Raw genomic sequence first — 24,443 nt, forward strand, 5'->3', positions numbered from 1 at the left:
ACTCCAAATCAGAACATTCAGAGCTCTCAAAATCAGAACATGTGCTTCCGCTTGGCCACTCGAAAAGGATAGCTTGTATATCTTCATCACTTAGGCCACGTCTGCAATAATGTAGATAAAGTCGCTGCATAACTTCTAAATACTGCATTTGCCCACACCACAAATAAACTTTTGTGGAGAGCCGCAATGGAGCGAAGCGGACCCCACTACACTGTGGCGTTCTATCCACATTTCACTGAACTCCCTGGGCCTGGCGTCCACATACGTGGACGCCACCACGGCAACTCGGTTCACAAAACTTCTGCAGCTTTTATTGCAACAAAATTCGTACGGAAACAATATAAACTCCTCCGTTTTAAGTCAAACACCAAATAATGCCCAAAGGCTAAGGAATTTAGGGTAATGTACCAAAAAAGTGGAGGTACCCACCGTTAGGCGCGGCCACAGGGAGACGCCATATTCCTGTGCAGCTTTGCTGCTTTCATAGAGAAAGACATACTCTATGCTGCTGCTTCTTGACAGCTATAGCCGTCTAGCGGTGTTTTTATGAAGCGCCTGAGTGGAGCGAATATCTGAACTTCATTTCGCAGTGAGGAGTTCGCTAAAACAGTGGCAGTTCACTGATATGGTTGTCCACATACGTGGACGCTATCCCAACCCAAGTGTGCAGAAAATGTATCTCCTAGAATGTTGTGTTCTAGGAGTTTCTCCTCAAAAATTATGTTACTTTGCATAATAAGAAGTTTCTTTTTAGATCTGGAGATAACAACTTAATTTATGCGAATGTAAATAATTGTTTTATTAATGTTTGATTAATAAAATTAATGCTAATTCAATTCTAATGTGACGAAACGGACAGCTTCTGAAGCATGTCGTTACCTTATACAATTAACTCGTTGACACCAGGACCCGAAATAGTATAGTGCTGTCGTCTGCGTACATAATACATTTTAGAGTTGTATTTATTTTCGTAATATCATTTATATGAACGTTAAATAGTAAGGGCCCCAAAATGCTTCCCGGCGGTACACCTTTTGCAATAGAGAGAGAAGGTGACTTGTGGATGTCTTGTGGACGCATTGCTGACAGTTGCGTAAGTATGAGTTTAGGAATAGCGAAGCCTTTTCCCTAATACCACTTTTGGATAACATTTTTATCACGATATTATGGTTCGGGCAATCAAAAGCCCGACTGAACTCGAGTGAAGACCTTTAGCGTATAATTCTTTCTAAAGGTAATTTATTAGGTGTTCTTAAAAGTGTGAGTAGCGCGGTTTCCTTTGACGGACCACTGCGGGACAGGAATTGTGCATCGCATAGAATATCTTTGTCACAAAGGAAATTTTACTTGCGAAGATAGATCACTTTCTCTACGCCTTTAGAAAAAAAACTAGAACAGATAGTGGCCTGTACACAGACCCCGTTGATTTATCCCCCCCCCCACTTTATGTATGACAGACACCTTTGCTCTTTTCATCTCAGGTGTGTATATTCCTTGCCACGTGTCGATGACTCACTCGATCGACTCCGCTATTTCCGATATTTTTCTTCTGTCGGCCTGCGTAGCGGACACTGGAAGATTGAAATTGATGAACGAGACCTTGAGAATACTGCCTTCATTACCCCAGACGGATTGTTCGCGTTTGAAGTGCTGCCGGTTAGTCTCTGCTCTGCAGCTGCCACATTCCAGCGAATGATCAACAGCGTTCTCTCGAATTTCGAATAGCGTACTTGTATAGTTTATTTGGATGATGCAGTCGTCTTTTCGGTCACGTTTGACGAATATCTGGAACGCCTCCGCGCAGTGTTCCATGTGTTTCAGGCTGCCGGTCTGTACCTCAAGCCAGGAAAGTGCCACTTCGCGTTTTAAACACCAAAGCTTCCTAGAAATGTGGTAAGTTCTGAGGGCGTGAGCCCAGACCTCGCGAAGACGGCTGTGATAAACTCGTTCCCAATGCTTACCGACAATCGCGTAGTCCTCCGATTCTAAGCTCTTGGTGCTTATTATCGGCTCTTTGCGGCCACCTTTTCAAAAATGGCGGTGCCGTTAACTCGGTGCACCAGGGAAGACGTACCTTGCGTTTGGGGAGAAGAGTAGTGCACGGCTTTTGAGGAGGGGACGAGGCGCTTGCAAATAAACCCTATACTTCGTTTCTTTGACGAAGATGCCAAAATGGAGCTGCACATAGATTCAAGCAACGTTGGTATTGGCGCCATCTTAGTACAGTGGCAAGATGGAGTCGAACGAGTGGAGTGCGACTTACATGCCTACGCGAGTCACGGGCGGAGAGCAACCACTCAATGACAGTACTTGCCGGTAATATAGGCGATCACAAAGTAAAGACTCAATTTGTACGGCCGGCCATTTTGCATCGATAGGGACCATTACGGCTTGTGCTGGCTTGAAAGTCTCAAAAATCCATTGTGACGTTTTCCGCGGTGGAGCCGCAAGCTACAGGGGTTCGACGTCACCATCCTGTATAAATCTGGAAGCGGCACACCGACGCCCATTGCTTGTCCCGAGCTCCGCTTGAGCGGAGGCTGTTGTCTAACGAGAGGGCTGTGCTTTCTTCGGAGCCTTGGAAGCCAGATATCTTAACCCAGAAACAAGTACCCGAGAAGGACCTGCAGCCAGTGAACGAGTAGCTTGAGGGACGTAGCGCGCTTATTCCTCGGCATTTTAGGTGCTCGCTTTGGTCTTCTGTTCTCCTGGACGGTGTTATCTTTAAAAAAGGGTTCCACCCTACAGTTTCTGAATACCTTCTGGTTGAGCCTACATGCTTACGCAATGACGTTCTATACGCTTGCCACGACGAGCCCTCATCTCGGCACACAGGCTTCGTTCGCACAATGGCAGGGGTCCGCCATTGGTATACTAGTGGCCAAAGCTAGCCTCGACAGTTAAACACGATGTCACAACGTGCAAACATTGTCGGCGTCGCAAATCTCCGTCTACTCGGTCAGCCGGCTCCTTACAGCCCGCCGCACCTGCCATTTCAACCGATCGCCATGGATTTACTGTTCTCATTTCCTTTGTCGTCAACTGCAAAAAAATGGATTGTGCCCGCTACCGAGTACCTTAAAGGAGCCATGAAGACAAAATACAAGTTGAGTTTATAAGAAAGACTGCTTAGTCCCGATAACAATGATACCAATATCATCGCAATCTTCTAACAAATGACAGAGATATTAAAGAAGACGTGTGAAGCAGTCGCGACCCCCTAGCCAATTTCCCACAACTTTTCTATGACGTCACGGAACCTTGTTTGTGCGATTGGCGGCCGCCTAACCTACCTGTCGCGACGACGCATGACTGGACGTCTGTAATGGGGCCTCTAGTTCCATTTGACCGCATCACTTGAATGCTAACGTGCAGTTAACGCACTGAAAATTGTTTTATTGTTGGCCCGTATGACGTCATTCTTGCTCATAACACGTCACTGTGGCGGAAAATTTGAATGTTTTTAAATACTTCTTGCTTTTTTGGGGGGTAAAAAACATCTTTTGTGGCTGTAATGGAGTTTAGGGAGATACTGAATCCTAGTTCTTTCAAATTACACGAAGTTGTATTTTCTCTTCATGGCTCCTTTAAACGATACTTTGAAGCAAACGCCCTACCACAGGAACGTCCGCAGAAATTGCGAGGCTTCTCCTCCACAATATGGTGCTCCGCAATGGTATCCCAGCAGCCTTGATCACTGGCCATAGACCCGCTTTTACGTCTGCGCTTACTGAAGAAATAATGGCACTTTCGTACACCGCCCACCGACGCACAACTGCATAGTATCCCCAAACGAACAGTCCGCCCGAGCGGCTAAACTACACCGTCAGAGATATGGTTTTCATGTATGTTAATGACGGCAAAAACTGCTGGGGCGAGATACTACCCAACGTTATATTCTCGTATAACACGACCCCACAAGAAACAACCGGCTTCACCCCTTCCATCTCGCTCACGGTAGGAAGGTCACGACAATATTTCACTTGATGTTTCTTTCCAGCTGAACTGAAGCGCTCACTTCAGGCGTGAAAGAATTCGCTAGGCGCGGCGAAGTAGTGGGAGACTTCACGCGATGTAGCATACGAAACCAGGCAAAACTCGACGCACGGCCATACAACCACCGTAACAAAGAGGTGGTTTACCTGTCTGCAGACCAGGTGTGGGTGTGGGACCCTGTGCGCCTTCAAGGCGATCCGAAGAACTGTTACGCGCGCTGTACTTCGGCCGGTACAAAGATGTGCGCCCACTCAGTGAGGTCACGTACCAAGTAGTTCCTGAAGGAGCTGTTCCATGTCAACGAAGTACACTTTCGGAAGTTCTTGATGTGGCTAGTATGAAGCCGCGTCACTCCCGTTGAGTGCTGATTCCGGTTCAAAGGACACTTGATGAACTTCCGGCGTCTGATGTTACAAACATAGAGGCGTCTCTGGCACTCCCTGAGTGCCCGACACGACTGCAGGACTGTTAACGACTGTAGGAACCCTAACAGAAATTACGTTGTGCTTTGCACCCTCCATTCTATTGTTGACACTTCTCTTCCGCATCGAGTCCATGTTTTTTGACGAGGTGGCGTAACACCGCACTATAAACGATAATTACCCCCGCAAGGCTACGCGCCGACTAAAAAGAAAACTCAAGAACCACTATGGTGAGTGAGTAACGCTCTCAAGAAGAAGGAGCGGTTCTACCTTCTTGCTCGCTGCCCTGTACGCTGCCTACTGACAAAGCAAGTGCTTCGTCCTGCAATGCCAAGACCTTCTTTTTCTTTCGTTACAGTATATTTGACTGTATCTGATCATTTTGTGAAAATTTTATTTATGATATCTTACTGACTTTTTAGTTTTTAAACTAAAGTTTTAAACGTTTTAGTTTTTAACCCGTGTGCGACCAATTACCTCCAAACTATTATAGGTATTACCAGAGTCCTTCAATGTTTACTGGTCACGAAACTGCTCCATAACTCAAAGGGAGAGCTTCATATGCTGCGTTTGGCCGCCGCGCGGTGGCTCCACCCTCTCACTGAGGTCACTCCTCGGGCGGCGTTGCCCTGGCTCGAACGGCGGATCCGCGGCGAGTTGTGTTTGTTTTGTGCGGGGAAAAAATGTAACGTGCATATCGTGCTCTTGTGATGCGACTTAAGTAGTGCAACGACGATGCCGAACATGTGTTGCGTCTCGGGATGTCGTTCCTTGTACAACCATACCCCAGAAAATGTTTCCTTGTTCTGTTGACCGAGCGACGGGCAGCTGCATGAGGAACGGAGGTGCGCCATTCCAAGGCAAGCAACGGGAGATTTCAGCTTCGATTACAAGTGTGTGACAGTGTGTGGAAATGCACTGGGTGTGAGAATGGAAAAAGCAATGTACCCTTTTGAGAGCATCGTGGACCTAAAATTGTACAAGGCTAACTTAAAGCCGAATTTTTGTCATATCAGTCAGGTTATAGCGGTGCTTCATTACCTGTTTGCAAACTTGTATTACCTTGCGCTCAGGCTCGCGTGTAAAAACGTTTTTGGACGTCCTTGTGCTTATACTTTTCATATTTCCGCGAATTATCCATTAGGGTTCATTTTGTTTATTTTGTAACCGCGCGTGGCCGATTCCGGTTTCTTATCTAGCGTTTCAACCGGAGCGCCCGTTGGTCTTCTTGTCGTACGCCCCGTCGGGCAATATTGTTTGATATGGAAGGCGTGCCACCTTGTCGCTAACTTGATTTTTTTGTTTCTTCGACAATGTTCTCGATTGTATTTCCATGGATCTCAAATTAATAACATTCCGAGAGTAATGCATGCTTACCAAACGCCTCGCAATTCACTTTATCGACGTTCATCTGTGCACGTCACACTGCGTACTGCTTCTGCGACGTTTGTGTTTCATTCTAGTCTTTTGTAGTGCTGGAGCCCGCTAGCTTGCTGCGTTCAGAAAAGCTTTGCGTCGTTCTTGGCCACGAGGCAATATTCTGTTTCCTCCGTGTGCTGCACATCACAGCGCGAAAAAATAAATTTTTGTACGCTGGACCACGCTCTTTTGTCTCCCTTCGTAACATTGAATTTTTTTGTTGCGTGTGATAAAATCAGTTTTATTGTTCTTTTTCGCTTCCTGTTTTTGGAAGGATTGCAAAGCGTGGAAGCAGAAGGACACATAGTGCAACATATATCTCTTCGTGTTTTGATCATTCGCGTTTCTGCAGCGTTTTTAGATGTTCTCAAGTATGTACCCACTCATCGAAACGACAATACTATTGGGCTATCTCTTTTAGCGTTCTGTTCATTCCAGAGCAGTCAATGAATTCATTAAGCGTAGTCTGAACGACGCGTACTTGTTTTCTTTCAGTTACTTTATTGTATTATCGATAGGCCCACAGCAGTCCGTCAGTACACAGCTACTGTATGTGTGGTATTTACAACTTTGCTTTAAGAAAAGAAGCAATATAGATATAAAAATCCGTAAACACGACGGCGCAGCGCCTGTGCCAGAGCACACAGAAGCCGTTGCCGTTCGCGGACGAAATGTACGGTAATTTACTTCGAAAAATAAAAACCCATTGAAGGCAGGTGATATACACAATGACTGGACTATTAATCGCTAACTACTACGAAACAAACACACTTCATCAGCGCGCAGACACCAAAAGCAGGGAGTGTTTGCGCGCCAATTGCTGGTCAATACGCCACACGCGCGGCGGCTGGATGCGCTTCGTGCGGCGGGGGCGCCTGTAATGGCGCGCGCGGTCCCTATATGAAACTAGCGCCGAAGTTTCGGGACCAGTAAAGCATTGAAGGACTCTGGTATTACTTTCGCCAAGTCTACATTTTTCCAAAAGGAAGGGGCTACACGGTTTGCTCATTTTTGCTATGTTTTGTTCGCATTATGAACGTTCTTTTGGGAATATCATTGTTTGCTCTTCTGTTTTTGGGGGAGGTTTGTACGATGCATATTTTTGTTCTTGTCGGATCATTTTTGTGGAAATTTTATTCTATTGTTCTTATGTTTTGGTTTTTCACAATTCTGTCTGACCAGGTACCTCCATACACGCTATTATAACGATTAAATATAGTACCTTCGCCAGATATGTACTTTTGTTAAAAAGCGGGGCGTGCGCGGTTCGCCATTTTTGCTATTTTTTAGTCGTATTTTGTCTCTGTCGCTCTTTCGCGAACTTTTTTCTCTTATTATTCGGTTCTCGGCGGAGATGTATCAGATGCATATTTTTTGTTTTGTCACCTCATTTCTGTGAATTTCTTTCTATTTTTATTATTTATTTGGGTTTGCAAAATTCTGTCGGACAAGTGACCCCCAGTTACGGTAGTGCAAGGATTAAAGGTGTTACGTCCGCGAAATGTGCATTTTTGTGGTAATACACTCGTTACGTGGTCGTGGCTCGAATGGGGGTGAGGTAATCGCAAAGAATGGTACTCATTATAATAAACTTTTAATTCAAATCGTCATACCATTACCTTCAGCTGGCCTCATCATGGTGACGGATACCAATCACATTAAAAAGTGGGTGAGGTGAAACACGTTCAGCCTCCTTGTCTTTCTCAAGTGGTCGAAGACCACTAACGATAACCCTAAAATCACCGTAATTTCAGGTTCGCCATTGAGACCATCAGTTATAGCTGATTTAAGTTAAACCAATTTCAAATTCAGCGCCTCAAGCCACATTCGCCGCCAGGGCAAGGTCTACTTCGTGCGCCCTCCGTGTTATGGCGCCACTCATCCGGGCGCATCACATCAAGGCCGACTTGGAAGGGAAATTATTATGCGCTGAACGAACGGCGACACAGGAAGAAACACACGAACGAGCTCCTTCTAACAGCTGGTTATCCTTGTTCGAAGAAAGACAAAATAACCCGCATAACTGGGTTAAAACGCCACAGAAAGCCCTCTACGGCGCAGAAAGCAACTACGTGATGTGCAACGAAACCTCCCGACACGATAACTGCAGCGATATTTCCTCGTCCAACAAATGGTTGGATAAGTGACTAACACACTCGTTTTTGTTCCAGAAAGATTTCGGAAGCGTTGCACATCTCCGGTACGACGAAGCTCGCATCTTTCAAGCTGCAACGCTTGCGGGGGCATACTTTCAAGCGGTGAGTAATTGGTGTCTGCCACTCCCATTAATTCACTCTCCGTGAACCTCTTTTACGTGCAGAGCACTTTAGGGGCTCGCCTTGACGTAGCTCGCTCGCTGGACCCAAGTAGAGCCACACGGCGTTCCTTCGTCGTGGCGCAACCCAGAGGCTTCGAAAGCCAAGCGGTTTATATAGTCGTAAGTGTTCGAAATTCGTGAACCGCTGACGCTTCTCATACATCTCCCCGTTGTTTAGCACAAAGAAAACTGCAGGTACATGTGAGGTAAAATATACGTAATTAACCGGCAAGGCCCGCGTTAATTTGGTTAGCAACACTCGTTCAGTTTGTTTTAACTTTTTACGATATTAAGCGAAAAAATGTGTCTGTGCAACGCCGGCACGTGCAGGACACCTCAATAAGGTTTTAGTTGGGCCATTTCTCCCAAGATTATATCTTCAATGTGTCTCGTGTTCAACCTTACAAGAACTCTTAATATCCATATTTCTACTAGCACCACGGTATATCCCTGTTTATTCTAACTGACCATGACCGTGTCATTTTCTCCCTCAACAAAAACGTTCTTGTTCAAACCGCATACACAGACATTGCCAGAAAAAAGTACAGACAAGTTCTTTGGGGACTGCATCTCCTCTCAGACATGAAAGTGAGCGTTTATGTAGCCGGGTTACCACAAGGCATTTCTATATAAATGGCCGGGGATAATTTTAATTCGGAAGTAAACATTGTGAAGTTCGAAAGGCGGCGCCACATAGCTGCCAGACATGACACAACCGCACGTACGCAAAGAGCTCCATCGGTTTTAATGGGCCATTCAAAAGCCTCATAAATGAATGAGAAAGAGTAGAATAAAAGCCTATTTCTCTTTTTAAATTTCCAACTGTAGAGCGCACTGTACGCAGTTGAGACCGTACATTACGACACGCACAAGAGTGGGAATTTTTGATAATATTTTATTGTCTCTTGACTATAACAACATAGAAATGTTGTCTAACATCAGCAAGGTCGCAAAGCGAATGCCTACGAGGGTATCGCTCTCAAGACGGGCTGAAGCGACCGTTTTCTTGGCTGGCGAACGCAGGAAAAAAATGTTTTCATTCAGCCAATTGTTTAAGCTCCATTGTTGAGCTCCTTCAGCGAAAATGTTAAGCTAAAAAAACTGCAGTCCTATATGCGAATAGCTCACACGGTTCCTTTCCGCCCTTGCCTACCTCGGGGATCTACGGACCGACAGTTCCGGGAGGTCCTACGGCTGAGTCGGCTGACTTAGCATGTTGTTCGCTTGTTTGAGGTACGGAAAAAAGAAAACAAGAGCAGTAAAATAGGACAAGCCAGCTGGGAAGAATTGCGAAAAAAAAAGAGGGTACTAGCGCACACGCCAGCTGTTATTCTGTGAGCGGGAGAACACACCCTAAAAGTATGTCAGTGTTCTCGGTATTGCTTCTGACGCACAGTCGAACGGTGTAACAACGTTGGCGGCTCTCCTTTTGATGTTACACCAATGAAGCCTTAAAAGCACTTTACAACATTATTAGGCAGTTCACCGTTATTCAGGCACGCTTATGCATTTAGGGGGATAGCATGCTCCAATGAAAGCATCCCAGCTATCTGCAAGGCAAGTTGTGAGTACCTTGCTCTATATATGCTTTTTGTAAAGAAAAAAGAAAACGAAGTGCGAAACGAAGTTTAGAGCTTCTGCTTCATTTATTTCAGATTTTGGCACCTTTTGTGAAGAAAGAAGACGAAGAACGAGAAAGACCTCATTGTGAGATTATCGAGTGCACAGCATCTAGTACAACAGTTCAACAAGTTCTGCTGAGGGAGTGGCCTCGTATTTCAACTTAGTTGGACCCCTGGAAGCGAGCAATGGAGCCCTTGTCGGAACAGCAAACTCAAGTTTACCTGAAACATCTGGGGCTGCCCAAGCCTACGGAAGCGAGCACAGAATTCCTGGACGCACTGATAAGGGCCCATTTGGAGCGCGTTCCTTTCGAGAACTTGGACGTATTGCTCAGCCGGCCGATTTCCTTGGAAGCCGAGGACCTCCTCAGCAAGGTAACGCAGCGAGGACGTGGTGGCTACTGCTTCGAGATGAACTCTCTCTTTGCTCGTCTCTTGCTCGCCCTCGGCTACCGCGTGCACCTCCGTGCAGCCCGCCTTCGCTTCACTACTCCCGACGATTCCCCCAGAGTCGCCCGGCTGTCGCATGTTGTGATCTACGTTGAACTTGCCCACGACAGCGACTGTCTCGTCGATGTGGGCATGGCGGTTGCTGGCCTTCATCGCGCTCTCTCGGTCAGCAGAGAAACCGACCCGTTTAGAATCCGCTTGCTGCATCCATCGAAAGCGCTGGAAGTGTCCGTACCGACGAGCGGCGGTGGCTGGAAGATTTTCTACACGGTCGAACCACACGTGCTCGAGTGGGTGGACGTCGCTCCTCTGAACTGGTACTCATCCACCCACCCTGACAGCTCCATGCGCCGCCTTCTCTTGGTGGGACGACGTGTGGTTAAAGACGGCCATTGGTTACGCATTATGAACAACCGCTACATCCGATGGTCCCCGAAAGATGGCATCGTGGAAAAAAGAATATTTCAAGGTGAAGACGAAATCTTGGATGCCTTGCAGAATGAGTTTGGGGTGAACCTGGATCCTGAAAAAGATGTTGTTGCCTTGCGCTCCGAAATACGCAAGCTTCTCGAGTCACTAAATAGTGGTGCTAATGCATTATCCAGGAAACTTATATGGCCAGAAGGTTAGCGAAGTTGTGTTACTTAGCTATTGTGTTGCGTTAGCGTGGTTACCGCCACCTTCCGTACCGTACATGCGTTTCCAGTCGCCACATTAACCCAGTTCAGAAATTTGGTTGCAGGTACTTCTTTTTACAGTCTAAAGTACTTCTATTATTTCACAATGCAAGAAATATTCAGTTTGAGTTTTAAAATCTTTACAATGTTAAAATAAAAGAACTAAACTTGTCAAGCGAGTTTATGGCATCTTGGAAATTAACAGACCGATTTCTGACTTTGTGTTATCCTATTTCACACAAACATTGTTTCTGGAGGTTGGAACTTCAGTCTTTTATTCCCCATTCAGTTGGTCGGGAAAGCGTTCAGTAACACCTTCAAGCCCAAATTTGTGGGTGGATTACAGCCATTCTGACCTTTTCGCTGTGCTGGGTAGCTGAAATAGGTATTTGTGTGTAAATAGTTATTTGTGTGTTACTGCGATTTTATAACGTTATTTACTCTTCTTGAAATCACCTGAAAAAACAAAAGGTTTTATACAAAAAAGTTGTCTTTTTAAAGCCCAAAAGTAGGCTCATGTTTAGACGCTGCAAAGACCGAATTTGTACTGCAGGCACCAGACTTTTTTAAATGTTACTAACCTGCAGGTTCTCTCATATTCATACGCCAATACAATAACCTGCAGAACCGTCCGAATGAACACGAGCACGGAGAAATTCAAGTTTTCAGAATTCAAAGATCTCTGTTTATTAATTTAGTTACGGAGTTCTCCGCACAGGAGCCACAGATCTCCAATAGAGAAATACCACAGCTACGAATTTCGCAGCCTCTGCAAAATCATTTCCTGGCAGTTTAAAACCTCACTAATTTTGCGTATTAACTGACAGGAAATTTTCATGTTACGTTTTTTTCGCTGCTGTGGGTGCCTACTAGCCCGCTAATCATAGAACGGCACATTAGACGGTCGATCGCAGCGTAATCAATCATTTACGGCGTCGTTTATTCGTGTCAGTTTCGGTTTCGACAAAACGATCGCCCAACGGCCGCCATGACAGGAGGTAGCACCTGACGTCACCATTCTTGTCGCATCGCTGACGGTCTGGACGCGCGCGCGCGCAAGCGTATGCGCTCGCCCAGACCATCTGAGGTTTTCACCATCCGCGCGCGCCCGGGCAGCATGACGCCAGTCCCAAAACCCTGACGTGTACACACGGTGTAGCAGCGCGCGCCAGCCGCAGCCAGCGCGTCAGCTGCGTCACGGGACCCCGACGTCGGCAGTTTGGGGCAAGTATCAGATGATGTCATGCTGGGCCGCTCTGGGCTTTCTTGTGCGGGCAGAGAATAAAATGGATTTAAAATATGTTATACTGAACAGTTGCTGCTTAAACGTGCTCGGAGATATATCCTGATAAAAAGGAATCATTTTACATAGCTACCGCAGCTTTAAAATTTTGTGTGACTGCTCCTTTAAGTTTTTTTTATCATGTATGCGTGATGTGTTCAGGTGGAAGAAGCCAATACAAGCGTTTTACAGACCGCCCATATTAGAGTTTTAGTATGGCGTTTTCGGCCTTTGTGTACGCTAAACGTTTAGTTTTCGCGGTACGCCACGTCGGCGCAGCGCGGAGAGTTTTAGTACATTGTTTCGTCGGTTTTCTTTGCGCAACGCTACCGCTTGTAGCGGCATCTGTTGGCCCAAATGCGAAGCGACGCTCATCTGGCCGAACGAGCACCTGAAATTTTGCACGACTACCGAACCAGCCGGCGGAACCAAGCGCCGTCCCCTTGATATTGAATGCGAAACGCGGACAACATGTTGGAAATATTCTCAAGCACTGAAGCTTCAGGGTTTGTTTTGGGGGTATCGCACACAACGCGCAGAACCGAAGTATTGGGATTCACGTATACGGTTGGAACCGAAAACAATGCAGAAATCCTTTTCGAACAAACGCGATGTGATCAGCTAATTGATTGCTCTACGAGGGGGAAGCACAAGAATAAAATGCGATTTTTTGTATCCATCGCGTCGACAACATCGCACTCATTTCACGGGATTTGCGCGATCGAAAAGCAAGTCACTTCACTCTGGCGCAAGCCGAGAAGGCATTTAACCGGACACACTGGGTTGAATCGCCGGTAGTGATTACTAATTCCGAACATAGCAACTACAGTCCACCCTTCTACCGTGAGGCGAACGCGTCAACAGCACACACACACACACAGCATCGGACTTCCGCCTTCAGGAGCTCCGCCTTAAGGATCATCGTGCAAATCACGGGACCTACTTAAGAAGACACAAGCACAAAACGTGTTTTATGAGATCCAACTTACTGCTCACAGAGTAAGGAAAACGGTGAGGTGCTCCGCTCTGTCTGCCACCATGTTGCAAACGCAGGGACACGCAAGGGCCGGATGCCGTACGCACGCTACATTGCTGAAATAGCGTGCGTTCGTTTTAGGGCCGCTTTACGCAAAACCATCTTTTGTGTGCTGCGGAAGCGCAGTGCGACCTGCGCAAGGGAATAGCGTGCGGTAACACTTTGCGGAGGGCTCAGAACGCTATACTAAAACTTTTTATATTGTCCCAGTTTCCGAACGAGCAGAAAATGCCTAGTGAAGCGCGAAACGTTGGGTACTCTAAAGTCGGCGTCATTGCGTAAATTCCTGGCGTTAAAATTGGAGGCCTCGGACTGGTGCACCTATTTCTTAAAGAGGTTGACTCCAGGTTTATCTTCCTGAGAGACAAGACAGACCCTTTTGTACGAATGGTGGTGCACCCGACTTTGATGAACTATTTGCAAGATTTTGTTGTGTCGTCCACTGCACTGTAACCAGGAGCCCAGCGAGGCTACTTGAAGGGGTTCGTGTGGCCTTTCAGTTCCAAAAGGATGGTTTTCGTACAAATACCTTTGTGTGGTATTTCGAAAGAAACTGTAAGGGATGTGATTGAGGTGGTGTTAAGTTCGACGGCTTGCTCCAAAACAGTACTGACACGAAAATTTTATGATCCATTTTTCTTGCTTTTATCGATACTTAATAGTGTGGCGAACCCGACACAGCACTTTCGATACTTCAGCGCGCGATAATTAATTACAATGAACGGCCTGAAAATTGTTCGTTTCAATTTCCCGCGCTTTCAGCCCGAAAGGCGCATATGACAGAATCCCTGTATGACCTCACCGCTTTGTGAGGCCGGTGGGGGCGCTGTTTCGACCGCGCTACCGCCGGAGCTGAACGACTGAGCGGCCTAAAGGCCTAAATGTGTAAGACCTACCATTGCGGGGGAAATTCAATGACCGCTTTCAATAAAAGACCTAATGGCGACTTCTATTGCGGTTCCGGCTATATTTTCGCTGCCTTTTCCCGTGTGTGCAGCTTTATTTTTGCCAACAGCGCCTTTCTGAGCAGCAGTTATGCCTATAGCTCTGGCTACGTGCACCCGTTTGTGAATGCGCCGGCACCCTCTCTCCGCTCGCGGGGCCGCACGCGTGACGTGGCGTCAAGACTTTTTAACGAGCGCTGTACGCGTCACTTCTTTTGGGTACCACGGGATCATGTCACACTGATGTCCATTTGCTGAGTGCCGCTCTGCGTGCTGTTCCGTCTGCGCTATGAGTGAGATCCCATTAAAGTATGTTATTCGCGTCACAAGACGCTCATATTTCAGGCAGGGTATTCTGTTGAGCAAAGGAAGCTAACAGTGCAATATTAGCGCCGAAAATTGGTGTCAGTACCCCTTAATTAATTTAAACTAGATGCCGTTCGCTGGGGTTAGCGTGTTTCCCAGTGCTGTGTTTATTTTGGCGCCGGCCGGGCTGAGTGCATAAATGTCCCACGTAAACCAGAGCGCTGTTGCCCCTGGCGCCTGTCGCTTTGGGCACTTGACACGGACAGGGAACAATGGGCCGTAGCTCAAGCCAGCCTACTCTTGGCCGTGCAAGTGTACTATTACTGTGCCAATGTGCCTGACGAGCTACCCCAACACGAGAAAGTGACTGAACGGAATACTCCAAAGATGGTATGCCAGTGGCCGCTCACTCGTGTACTGCATCTAAACAGTTTGGCGATTGTCCACATCCACAGAAGCAACCAAGGAAGAACAACGTTATAATTAGCAACAAAACTTCAAACGAGAACAAATGTAGAACTCAAAGACTCGACGACAAATGATAAAAGTCGTATCCTATTTCCCACCCTACCCAGGACACGTTTGATGAAGCGTTGAAGCACGACCAGACTGCCGCGCAGTATACGGATGCAGACAGTAGCACCAAACCCAGATCCGCTGCAGCTTTCAGATCTGCTGCAGCTAACATACTTTCGGTACACAGCATAGAACGGGCGCCGAAGACAAGACCACGGAACCAGTCGGCGTTGATATCTTTCAGCACGGGCGAAACTCGTAATCGTGCGTGTTCGATGCGCACTCAAACTTCCCTGAAGTGGATAAGCTGAGGGACAGCGCGTCGATAACGGTTATCCCCTCACTGAGCGTCATTTCTGCGCGTATGTAGGGAACTAATATTTAGAAGAAAAAATTCAGAGCGCAAAAGCAGCGACCAGTCAAACACCACAGCTTGACCAAATTTCGCGGAAAGAACCAGTTCAAAAAGGCAAGAAATTGTAAACCATCTTCCGAGTCAAGGTATCTGCGCAAAGCGGCCTCTAAAAAGATGCATTACTCATAGACACTATACGGTCCGGTAATTTGTTGCAATCATTTATTAATAGGAGAAGGGGAGATTGTTTAAATTTTTTCCGTACTGGCAAGAACTGGTGATACCTAGTTTGCATGGTCAGTCCTTAAGCAGCTGTGATGCGGTGGAACAATATGTTCCTAGGAAAATTGCCAGTGGTTGTAATATAGTCAAGAGAAATAAACAAGACGAAACATTTTGTGTGGGAGATTCACATTTTTTAAACTGTGGGAATTTAGGCTGTGGGAAGGATACGCTTTGGGTTCCGGAGTACGAACGCAAAATAAACCTTGCAGCCTTTTTCTCGACTGCCCCGAGTAGATTAGTCAAATTGGCTTGGTGAAGGTTCCAGATAATACACGCATATTCTAGTGAAGACCTAATCAAGGTGGCCTAAAGCATTAAATCTATATCCTAGATACGTAGCCGGTTAGGTGTGTAAATGCTCGCGAGAATCTTTCTCCTCAAAAGTTGCATTTTTAGAGTGAGGTCAAGGTGTCCGTCCACTCCACCGTCATTCTAATAAGATGGAAATGCACGTGGCAATGCGGACACCGAAACCCACAAAAGACACTTATTTAGTTAGAATCAGTCATACATCGTTGGTTTTCGTTAATCTATTCATATGCGCCGTAGATGCTCTCGTAGTATAGTCGTCGACAGACGTAGCTGGATTATTTGACTTTAGCGTTGCTATATGACGTAAAACTGTTCAAACCAGTGTGGAGGACTTGAGTCCCACCTTTAACTTCAAAGCAGTGCAACAGTTCTGATTCGAAAGAAGGTGATAAGAACGGAAAGAGTTGCTCCTGCTAAGACGGTGGACCACCGAACAACGGCAATTGATGGTACGTTTTTCTACTACTTTGCAGCCTATGCTGTGTAGGGTTGGGGTTTCCGCAGCTATGCTTAATGACCAGATGCAGCATATCGAAACGCTGATTACCGTTCGTCCTACGGTGCAAGCTTTACTTTGCTGCGAGACTACGCAACCTCATCCGTACCTCGCGTTCATGAGGAGTAGAACGAATACGTCTATTAGAAGGAACGTCTGTGGTTCCGATCAGAATGAGGGGGTTGATGGGATGGGGAGCGGGTTTCTGTGGAGGTTCAAACAGATTGCAAAGGTTAGGGCTTGGGCGAGTTGGTTCATGATTATAAAAGGGAAAACAGCGCAAACTCAGACAAGACACAAGAAGAAGGAGGTGACAAACAGCGCTCGTGTTTGTCACCTCCTTCTTCTTGTGTCTTGTCTGAGTTTGCGCTGTTTTCCCTTTTATGTTCAAACAGAGACGCGGGTCAGTGGTGCCGTCCCTGCACTACGGGAATCAGCATAGCAGTTAAATTTGTAGTTTTTGTAACTTAAATGGGAACTAAATTTGTAGCACAGTGGTTTTTGCCTTTCAAATACACCAAGCATAGTCTATCGCATGCAGTCTATCGGGCGAGAATAAAAGATTACCACGGGCGAGGCGCAAACGTGCCCCAGCACATGCGTAGCCTGCCAGGGTGCGCATAATCACCAACCGCACAGTCTGTGCAGACTGCAGCCGTGTTGTCGAGCTGAATAGCGCATATTATAGCGATGAGCTCCAGTAAGGAGAGTAAAAGCGTTTATTAACAAGGCGAACTTGTGCCGGCAAACACTGGCGATCCACAAGCAAGCTAGAGCAAGCGAGCTTGGACTTCTTTCTCTTCCGTCCACCAGTCAGCACATACCCATTACTAGAAACCGCCCCGTTAGCCGGTCGGGGATTGCTCCCACAATAATAAAGTCGCGGCATTGCTCCCCCCTCCAAGTTGGCATCGGCCCGATGCCAGGGAAGCAAAACGCAAAATAGGCACGTAGATGTTTAGTGATGGGCGAGAGTCAGGCCACGTAAGGTCGCATAGCGTCATGCTTCGGGTTCGCAAGACCGGGTGTTGTACGGCTTGATGCGTACCACATGGACAGCTTCTGGATCGGACCTGTGTCGTGAAGAACGGGTTGTTGTGTCCTCGGGTACGACCTCGTAGGTAACGTCGGACAGACGGCGAAGACGGTACGGCCCAAAGTATCGCCGAAGCAGCTTCTCCGAAAGTCCTCTGCGGCGAATCGGCGTCCACACCCACACAAGGTCGCCTGGTCGATAGTCGACGTTACGGCGTACCTTGTTGTATTTCTCGGCGTCGATTTCTTGTTGATGTCGAATGCGGACGCGTGCTAGCTTGCGTGCTTCCTCCGCCCATTGGGTAAAAGTACAGTGAACTAGAAGGTTTTGTAGTGGCAAGAGCGAAGCGGGCGTCTATGGGAGGCGCTGTGACGAAAAAAGCTGTCGGCCGCGCGTGGCGCTGCTGTCAGATTCGCGAGGCCAGCCAGGCAGGCTCGACCAGCGAGTTGACTGCTGTCAGGGCGCTTTGCTGCTGTGGCTTTCGATTCTTCTTGTATCTTTTTTCTGTGCTGGAAGAAAATGTTCTCGGTACCACCATGAACAAGAAAAAGAAGACGGATACGCACTGTTTCGCCCCGGGTTGCCGGTCAGGCTACCCCGGCCATCGCGTTGAAAACGGGCGGAAGATTTCGCTCTTTTCGGCACCAAAGGACGAAGACCGACGAAAGGTTTGGGAGCGGAACCTCAAGAGGAAAGACAAACCTCTAACGGACACATCCGCGGTTTGTGAAAAACACTTTGCAGACCATTTTGTCGTTCGTGATTATGTCCACATCATCGGCGGCAAGGAGGTACGAATCGCTCGAGGAAAGCCTGGTCTTACTGCAAATGCAGTGCCAACGTTTTTACCTGACCTGCCCGCATACCTTTCCACATCTGTGAAAAAACCAAGGCCCGAGCGAAAGCGCTGCTTAGTTTCTACGTCTGGATCGGCGAAGAAAGTTCGTCTCTCTCGTCGCGATGAGCACGAAGCGAGCTTGCTCGGCGAAGAGAATTCCGACCCGAACACGAGCCCTGCCGAAAACATGCAAGCGAACCCGCTCAAATCAGGTGACTTAAGGGACCTTGCCACCTGCTTAAGTGTTCCAAGGCTGTGGACGAAACTGACCACTCCAGACCTTGATCTCCTTGTGTATGCCACTACACGCACAACAAAACAGCCTTTCAGTGTCTCCCACGAGAAAGTGATCTGTTTCAGCTTAGATAGCAACAGTGACGTTGTGGCAAGCTGTTATCTCGGTGGGAGAGAAAAGAAGTACGGCAAAATCACCTCCCTTCTTGAAGCAACGAACATATTTCAAGAAGTTGACACTGCATTGCTTTGTGCAAGCGCTATGAGCAAAGACGCTTATGACGGCCTTGCTCAGAACCTGACCGAGAAGATGAAGCGCACCCTTACCCCCGCGAGTGACGGCGTGTTCAGCAAGAACTGTCTTGGAATGGTGACAGTCAAAGGTGTGTGTTAATATTTTTAATAAGAAACGATGTACTTTCTGTTCTAGCTAACATAGCCTGCTACTTTTTTTTTCATAACCTAATGCATATCCTTTGTATTTAAAGCAACCTGCATTAAAGGGAAATAACACTAGTCAAGACCTGTTAGCTATTACCCACTTTGTAATAGCTCTGGAGTTTATTTTCCCTCCAATTATCTGTTAGCCCTTGTTTCCATGTCTTGCAAATAGTTCGAAGTAAGGAAGTGGCTTATTTTATGTTTTACGTTTTTCAGGAACCATCTGTGTTCATTGTCGCTATTTGCGAAAGTCGCTGCTGGCACGGAAGTCCAAGTTGAAGAAGAAACGTGTCACGCATAACTTGTCTCACAAGCTGCGAGTGGCCAATCAGAAGACAAAGCGAATTGCTTCACGCTTGTGTACCCTGGCAGGCCAAGTACGAGCCATGAAAGAAGAAAACTCCAGGCTAAGTGACGAGACTTTCCTTGGCCGAATTAAAGAACTCCCCCCAAAGCAGCAAGAGGCAGCTCTACACATGTTCAAGGCTGCGAAGAGGAAGAGTGTTAGAGGGATGAGGTACTCGAAGGAGTGGATTTTGGAATGCCTCATCATGCGCATGAAAGGGCCAAAGCTTTACGAGAATATGCGGAGGCAGAAAGTTCTTGTTTTGCCGAGCAAGGTTACTCTTCAGAAGTATCTCAGGTCGTACAGGACGGGATTTGGCTTTAATGCCAAAGTGATGAGCATGCTCAAGCAGAAAGCGTCTTCCATGGATGCCTTCAAAAGGCACGGAGGGCTCATCGTTGACGAAATGAAACTGTCCGAGAATCTGTCAGTCTCATCGTCAGGGCACATACAAGGCTTCGTGGACATGGGCCAGTTCACCCCCAGCAGTGACAAGCATAAAGTGGCTGACCATGGGATGGTCATAATGTTTGTGCCGTTCACTGGCAAGTGGACCCAAATACTTGCTTCTTTTGCCACGCAGGGCAACATGAAAGGAAATTTGCTCTCGAAAGTGATGCTGGAGGCAGTGATTCTAGCGGAAAAGGCTGGGCTATTTGTTGATTTCATAACATCCGACGGTGCGACCTGGAATCGAAACATGTGGTCCACGATGGGCATTTACGCGACTGCATCTAGCACAAAATGCAAAGTGCAACACCCAGTGGACAACAAGCGGTCACTTCATTCCATTTCTGACTTCCCACATCTTGTCAAATGCATCAGGAATGGGCTACTCCAAGCAGACTTCACCACTCCAACAGGACCAGTAAGTACAAAAATTTATGCCTTTATCAATATGAGAATGTTTTTATCCCCAGGAAACATAAAAACACAGCACTGCAGTGTCTTATGAAGCATTTTGTTTTTCCATGCAGGTATCGCTTCGTCCTGTAAAAGAGGCTTTGAAACTTGATGGCTCGAACGTGACTCTTCAAGCCATGCCCGGTATCACAACCCGCCACACTCAGCCCAACAACTTTGAGAAAATGAGGGTTACCTACGCCTTCCAACTCTTCAGTGACACGGTTCTAAATGGCCTTCGTCTCTACAAAAATGATGTTGAGGCCAAATGCGGGAGCATCCAGCCTGTCTTGACCTTTTTCGGGTAAGTTTATTGCCTCAAGTACTGCTCCACATGTATACAAGCTGTTAGGAGCATACTTATATTTCACTTTTTTGTTTTTATTTACCTTTCGCTGCAAATGAACCTTCCAACCTCTTGGCTAACTGTTTTAAAATCTTATTGTGTGCTCTATGCATTTCAGCATGATGAGAGACCTTATCGAGATAATGTCATCTCGATTCCCCGCCGAGGCTCTTCGTCCGGACTCAGCTGCCGTGGATAAGCTGCTGTCATTTCTAGCCTACCTTGTTGAATGGGAGGTTTATGTAGCAGAAAACTTGCGTCAAGCGAAAAACGAAGGCCGAGCCGAAAAGCGAAGCCGCTTTTTCTCCGAGTCTACCGCAGTTGGATTGAGGGTCACCATTGCAAGTGTCCTGTCGCTGCTGGACTACCTGAGCCAACAACTCGCGTACAAGTTCATCATGACATCAAGGCTGAGCCAGGACCCAGCTGAGAACTTTTTTGGCATTGCACGGCAGTCGTCAGGCTGTAATACTCACCCCACACCCCAGCAGTTTTTGATTACAGTTTCTTGCTTGAGTTTTTACAGCCTTGCCAAATCTGTGTCACACGGGAATGCAGCGCCAGGCATTTTGACTGCACTGCTTGGGGCTGATGCTGCCGGTGGGGATGACCGTACCAAACAGTTTCTGCTGGACCAGCTGATTGCTGATGGGGATCTTTGCAGTGCTGAACTGGCATTGAACAGCATTGAGAAAGCTGCACCAGATCATGTTGCTTGTGTGTCTGCCAAGAGTGATGAGCGGCTAATTTTTTACGTTGCTGGATATGTAGCACGGAAGTTCTTGGCCAAAACCAGCTGTGATGCTTGTAAAAACGTTCTGCTTGCAGACAAAAACGACATCAAAAACCTTCAAGCTGCTCAGCTAACACAGCTAAAGGATAATGGCGGCCTGCTGTACCCGTCGGGTTTCCTATTTAGGTTCCTAAAAAACCTGGAGAACCTTTTCACGGGTTGCTTCAGTGCACAAGAGCTTCATCACGAAAGCATCATGGATGTAATTTGGCTAATCAAATCCCGACCACAGGACCGTGTTGGATGTACTGACCACGCTGAAATGCTTACTGCTAAGATGGTGGCATTTTTCATTACCACTCGGCTGCACTTTTTCGTAAAATCACTCAACCGAGCCAGGATGCAGAAGCGAGAAACGGCAAAATACCTGAAACTTAGCCGCTGTACATAGACTGCTCTTGCCCCCATTTCGGCATTCATATGTCTGCAGGGGAACCGTGTTTGTTTATCCATTTTCTCTGTGCCATTCTTGTATTTTTATGCGTACTGTTGTCATAACTTACTGTGCAATAATTCTGTGCTTTTGCAGAATTCATTTGAAGTGTGTCTGTTACAAACGCCTAGTTCTTTGCAATTTAACAGTTTTATTTGTCATCAAGACCCTCTTAATGTATTTCTGGTATTTTTACTTCACTACGTGTAAGGTAGAGTGCTTGTTTGATGTATTGAACTTCTGAGAATTGTTTTTTTTTGTTATCTAGTGAGCTATTTCTGTTCGACATTTTATTTTTTCATAGTCACATCGTTGTTTGTCATTGTATAAATTTTTAAAGTATAGCTTTATGTTAAAATGTTTTTAATGTGAAAGCCTTAGATCTCTGTTTCATGGAATACATGAGGTACTCAACATCATTGTAAGGTCCACAAAATTGTACAGAACATTGGAGTGCTAGCCGGGAAGGGAGCACTGCAGCAGAAGGGTTGGAGGAGGGCTAGAAAGCTAAATAGCAGTGCAAGAGGGGAGGTCGCTGCCACGTGCAATATGAGCTGCCTTTAGAGCTGAAGGTTTTGACGGGTGTGAACAGGAGGCTTCTGGTGTTGGTGAGCCAGGATAACAAGCTTTGGAGGATGCTGTCTATTGTGCTATTCAAGTGGTGATGGGAACTTTCGCAAAGTTCAACAGAAAGTTCAAGAACACATTAACAGAACTTTCAACTAAACTTTCACCGTCACATTTTTGGAAAGTTCTATATGCACCCCCGTAATTGTTAAAACGTTCCTAGTATGTTTACTGTGATAAGTGAAAAGTAGACTGCCCGTTTCATTTATTGCAGTCGTAATGGCAATTCGTGCAACCTGGCAAGCCGTTTTAATTTTGCACCTGATTTGTTCATAGCCGCACCATTGTCTTTCAGATTTCCTTTGAAATATTTTAAGTATATGTGTATGTTCCTGTCTTTTTTTTTGTTGTGTGAAAAGTAGACTGCCTGTGTCATGCATTGTACTGTACTTGTGATCAGTTTTTGCTTTCTAGCTGGTTATTTTTGTTTGACATCTCACTTGATTAGTTCATTTGGCATGTAGTTACAACCTAAATAAATGTTGTATCAAGTGTTGCCGAAATATTTCTTTCATTTGCCATTTTGTCACACAGCCTCTTCTTTATAATAACTATTCTCCTGGCTAAAATACTGTGGGACTCCAAGTGCTGAAAGCGGTGCTGACAGGGCTATCTGTTCGGTCTACAAACTAGTGTAGTCGTGCAAAAGTTGTCCGCATGTGAACCAACAGCAAAAAGTCCTGCTCTACTGAAAAACGAGTACCGCTTACGGCACACATTCGAAATGGAATGCAGTCCATAATACACCAGAAGGCCGATAATCGAGACAAACATTGCGGTTCGAGCCACTAAATTGCTACTCTGGTCAAGGGCGTCACCAGTCGTGGCACGATAATGACAAAGAATTCATATCAGATATCCGTGATTTGAAGCTGAGGTGCTCTGAAAAAACACGAGGCTTATTACAAAAAAAAAAAGCCCGTCCGACGCTACGCTGCGAAGTCGACGGGAGCTGCACATGATGCTGCTCTTCACAGTGAAGCACAGGCTCGCAAAGCGTTCAGTACATAATCTCAGCACGCAAAACCGTTCGCCAGGTTAGTCGATTGTAGCTGCCCATTTTTTTAAAGTGCGATGCAACGGAGAAAGGAAGGGAAGAAGCTTGCGCAGCTGTTCGAAAGATGCCCAAATCCCCGCTGCAGCACCTCGCGATAACTACGCCAGCGCCGCCCGCGCCGCCCGCGGCCGGATGCTTCCTGAGCCTCACGAGCAGGGGGGCGCTTTTGCCACTACAAAGTATTCTAGTTCACTGTAGTAAAAGCCTCGGCATCAGTGCTGGTCACGTCGGGTGAATCGACAGGCAACATTGCATGTAAGGTTGTCGTTACAGAGCGCCCGTAAACAAGTTCAAACGGTGCACATCGCGTTGTTTCTTGCATAGCAGTGTTGTAGGCAAACGTTGCATAGGGAAGAATTTCGTCCCAGTTTTTGTGCTGCAGGTCCCCGTACATGGATACCATGTCAGTCATGGTTCTATTGAGGCGTTCGGTGAGGCCGTTGGTTAGAGGGTGGTAGGCAGTGCATTTCCGGTGAGTGCTGTTAGCTTGAAGACGTCCTGTAGGAAGTTGGCAGTAAAAGCGGTGCCCCTGTCTGTTATAATAATCGTCGGTGCGCCGTGGCGTAGAACAATGTGTTCAACGAAGAATTTGGCGACTTCAGAAGCGGTGCCGTTGGGAAGGGCCTTGATCTCGGCATAACGCGTCACGTAATCGGTGGCTACTACGATCCACTTGTTCCCCGACGCCGATGTTGGAAAAGGCCCAAGGAGATCCATCCCAACCTACCGGAACGGCGCGTCGGGAGGATCTACTGGATGAAGGAATCCCGGTGGCCTGACGGGAGGTTTCTTGCAGCGCTGGCAATCCCGGCAAGTCCTCACGTAGTGTCGTACTGATCGAAGAAGGTTGGGCCAGTAATACCGTTCATGAATCCGAGCGAAGGTGCGACTAACGCCTAGGTGCCCGGCCGAAGGCTCGTCATGACACGCTCGTAAGATTTCGCTTCTCAGAGC

At 46.9% G+C, this 24,443-nt stretch overlaps 1 protein-coding gene across 4 annotated transcripts in view; it reads left to right on the top strand.

Annotated features, from left to right (window-relative positions):
• LOC144153884 (arylamine N-acetyltransferase-like) overlaps positions 1–15,782 on the top strand; it is a 44,803-nt gene extending 29,021 nt beyond the window's left edge. The window contains exons 1-3 of one of the 4 annotated variants that reach the window (XM_077685638.1): positions 7,754–8,095; positions 8,158–8,274; positions 9,810–15,782. In XM_077685638.1, the coding sequence (XP_077541764.1) occupies positions 9,963–10,856 (894 nt within the window). In that variant the 5' untranslated portion in view covers positions 7,754–8,095; positions 8,158–8,274; positions 9,810–9,962 and the 3' untranslated portion in view covers positions 10,857–15,782. Of the gene's footprint in view, positions 1–7,753; positions 8,096–8,157; positions 8,275–8,472; positions 9,719–9,809 lie in introns of those variants that run through there. The other 3 variants (XM_077685637.1, XM_077685640.1, XM_077685639.1) reach the window with 3 other exon arrangements.
• Positions 15,783–24,443: the final 8,661 nt, after the last annotated feature.

This window comes from Haemaphysalis longicornis, unplaced genomic scaffold (genome assembly GCF_048455015.1).
Source record: "Haemaphysalis longicornis isolate Haplotype H1 unplaced genomic scaffold, Haemaphysalis longicornis Haplotype H1 scaffold_9, whole genome shotgun sequence".
In the NCBI taxonomy this organism is placed as follows: Eukaryota; Metazoa; Arthropoda; class Arachnida; order Ixodida; family Ixodidae; genus Haemaphysalis; species Haemaphysalis longicornis.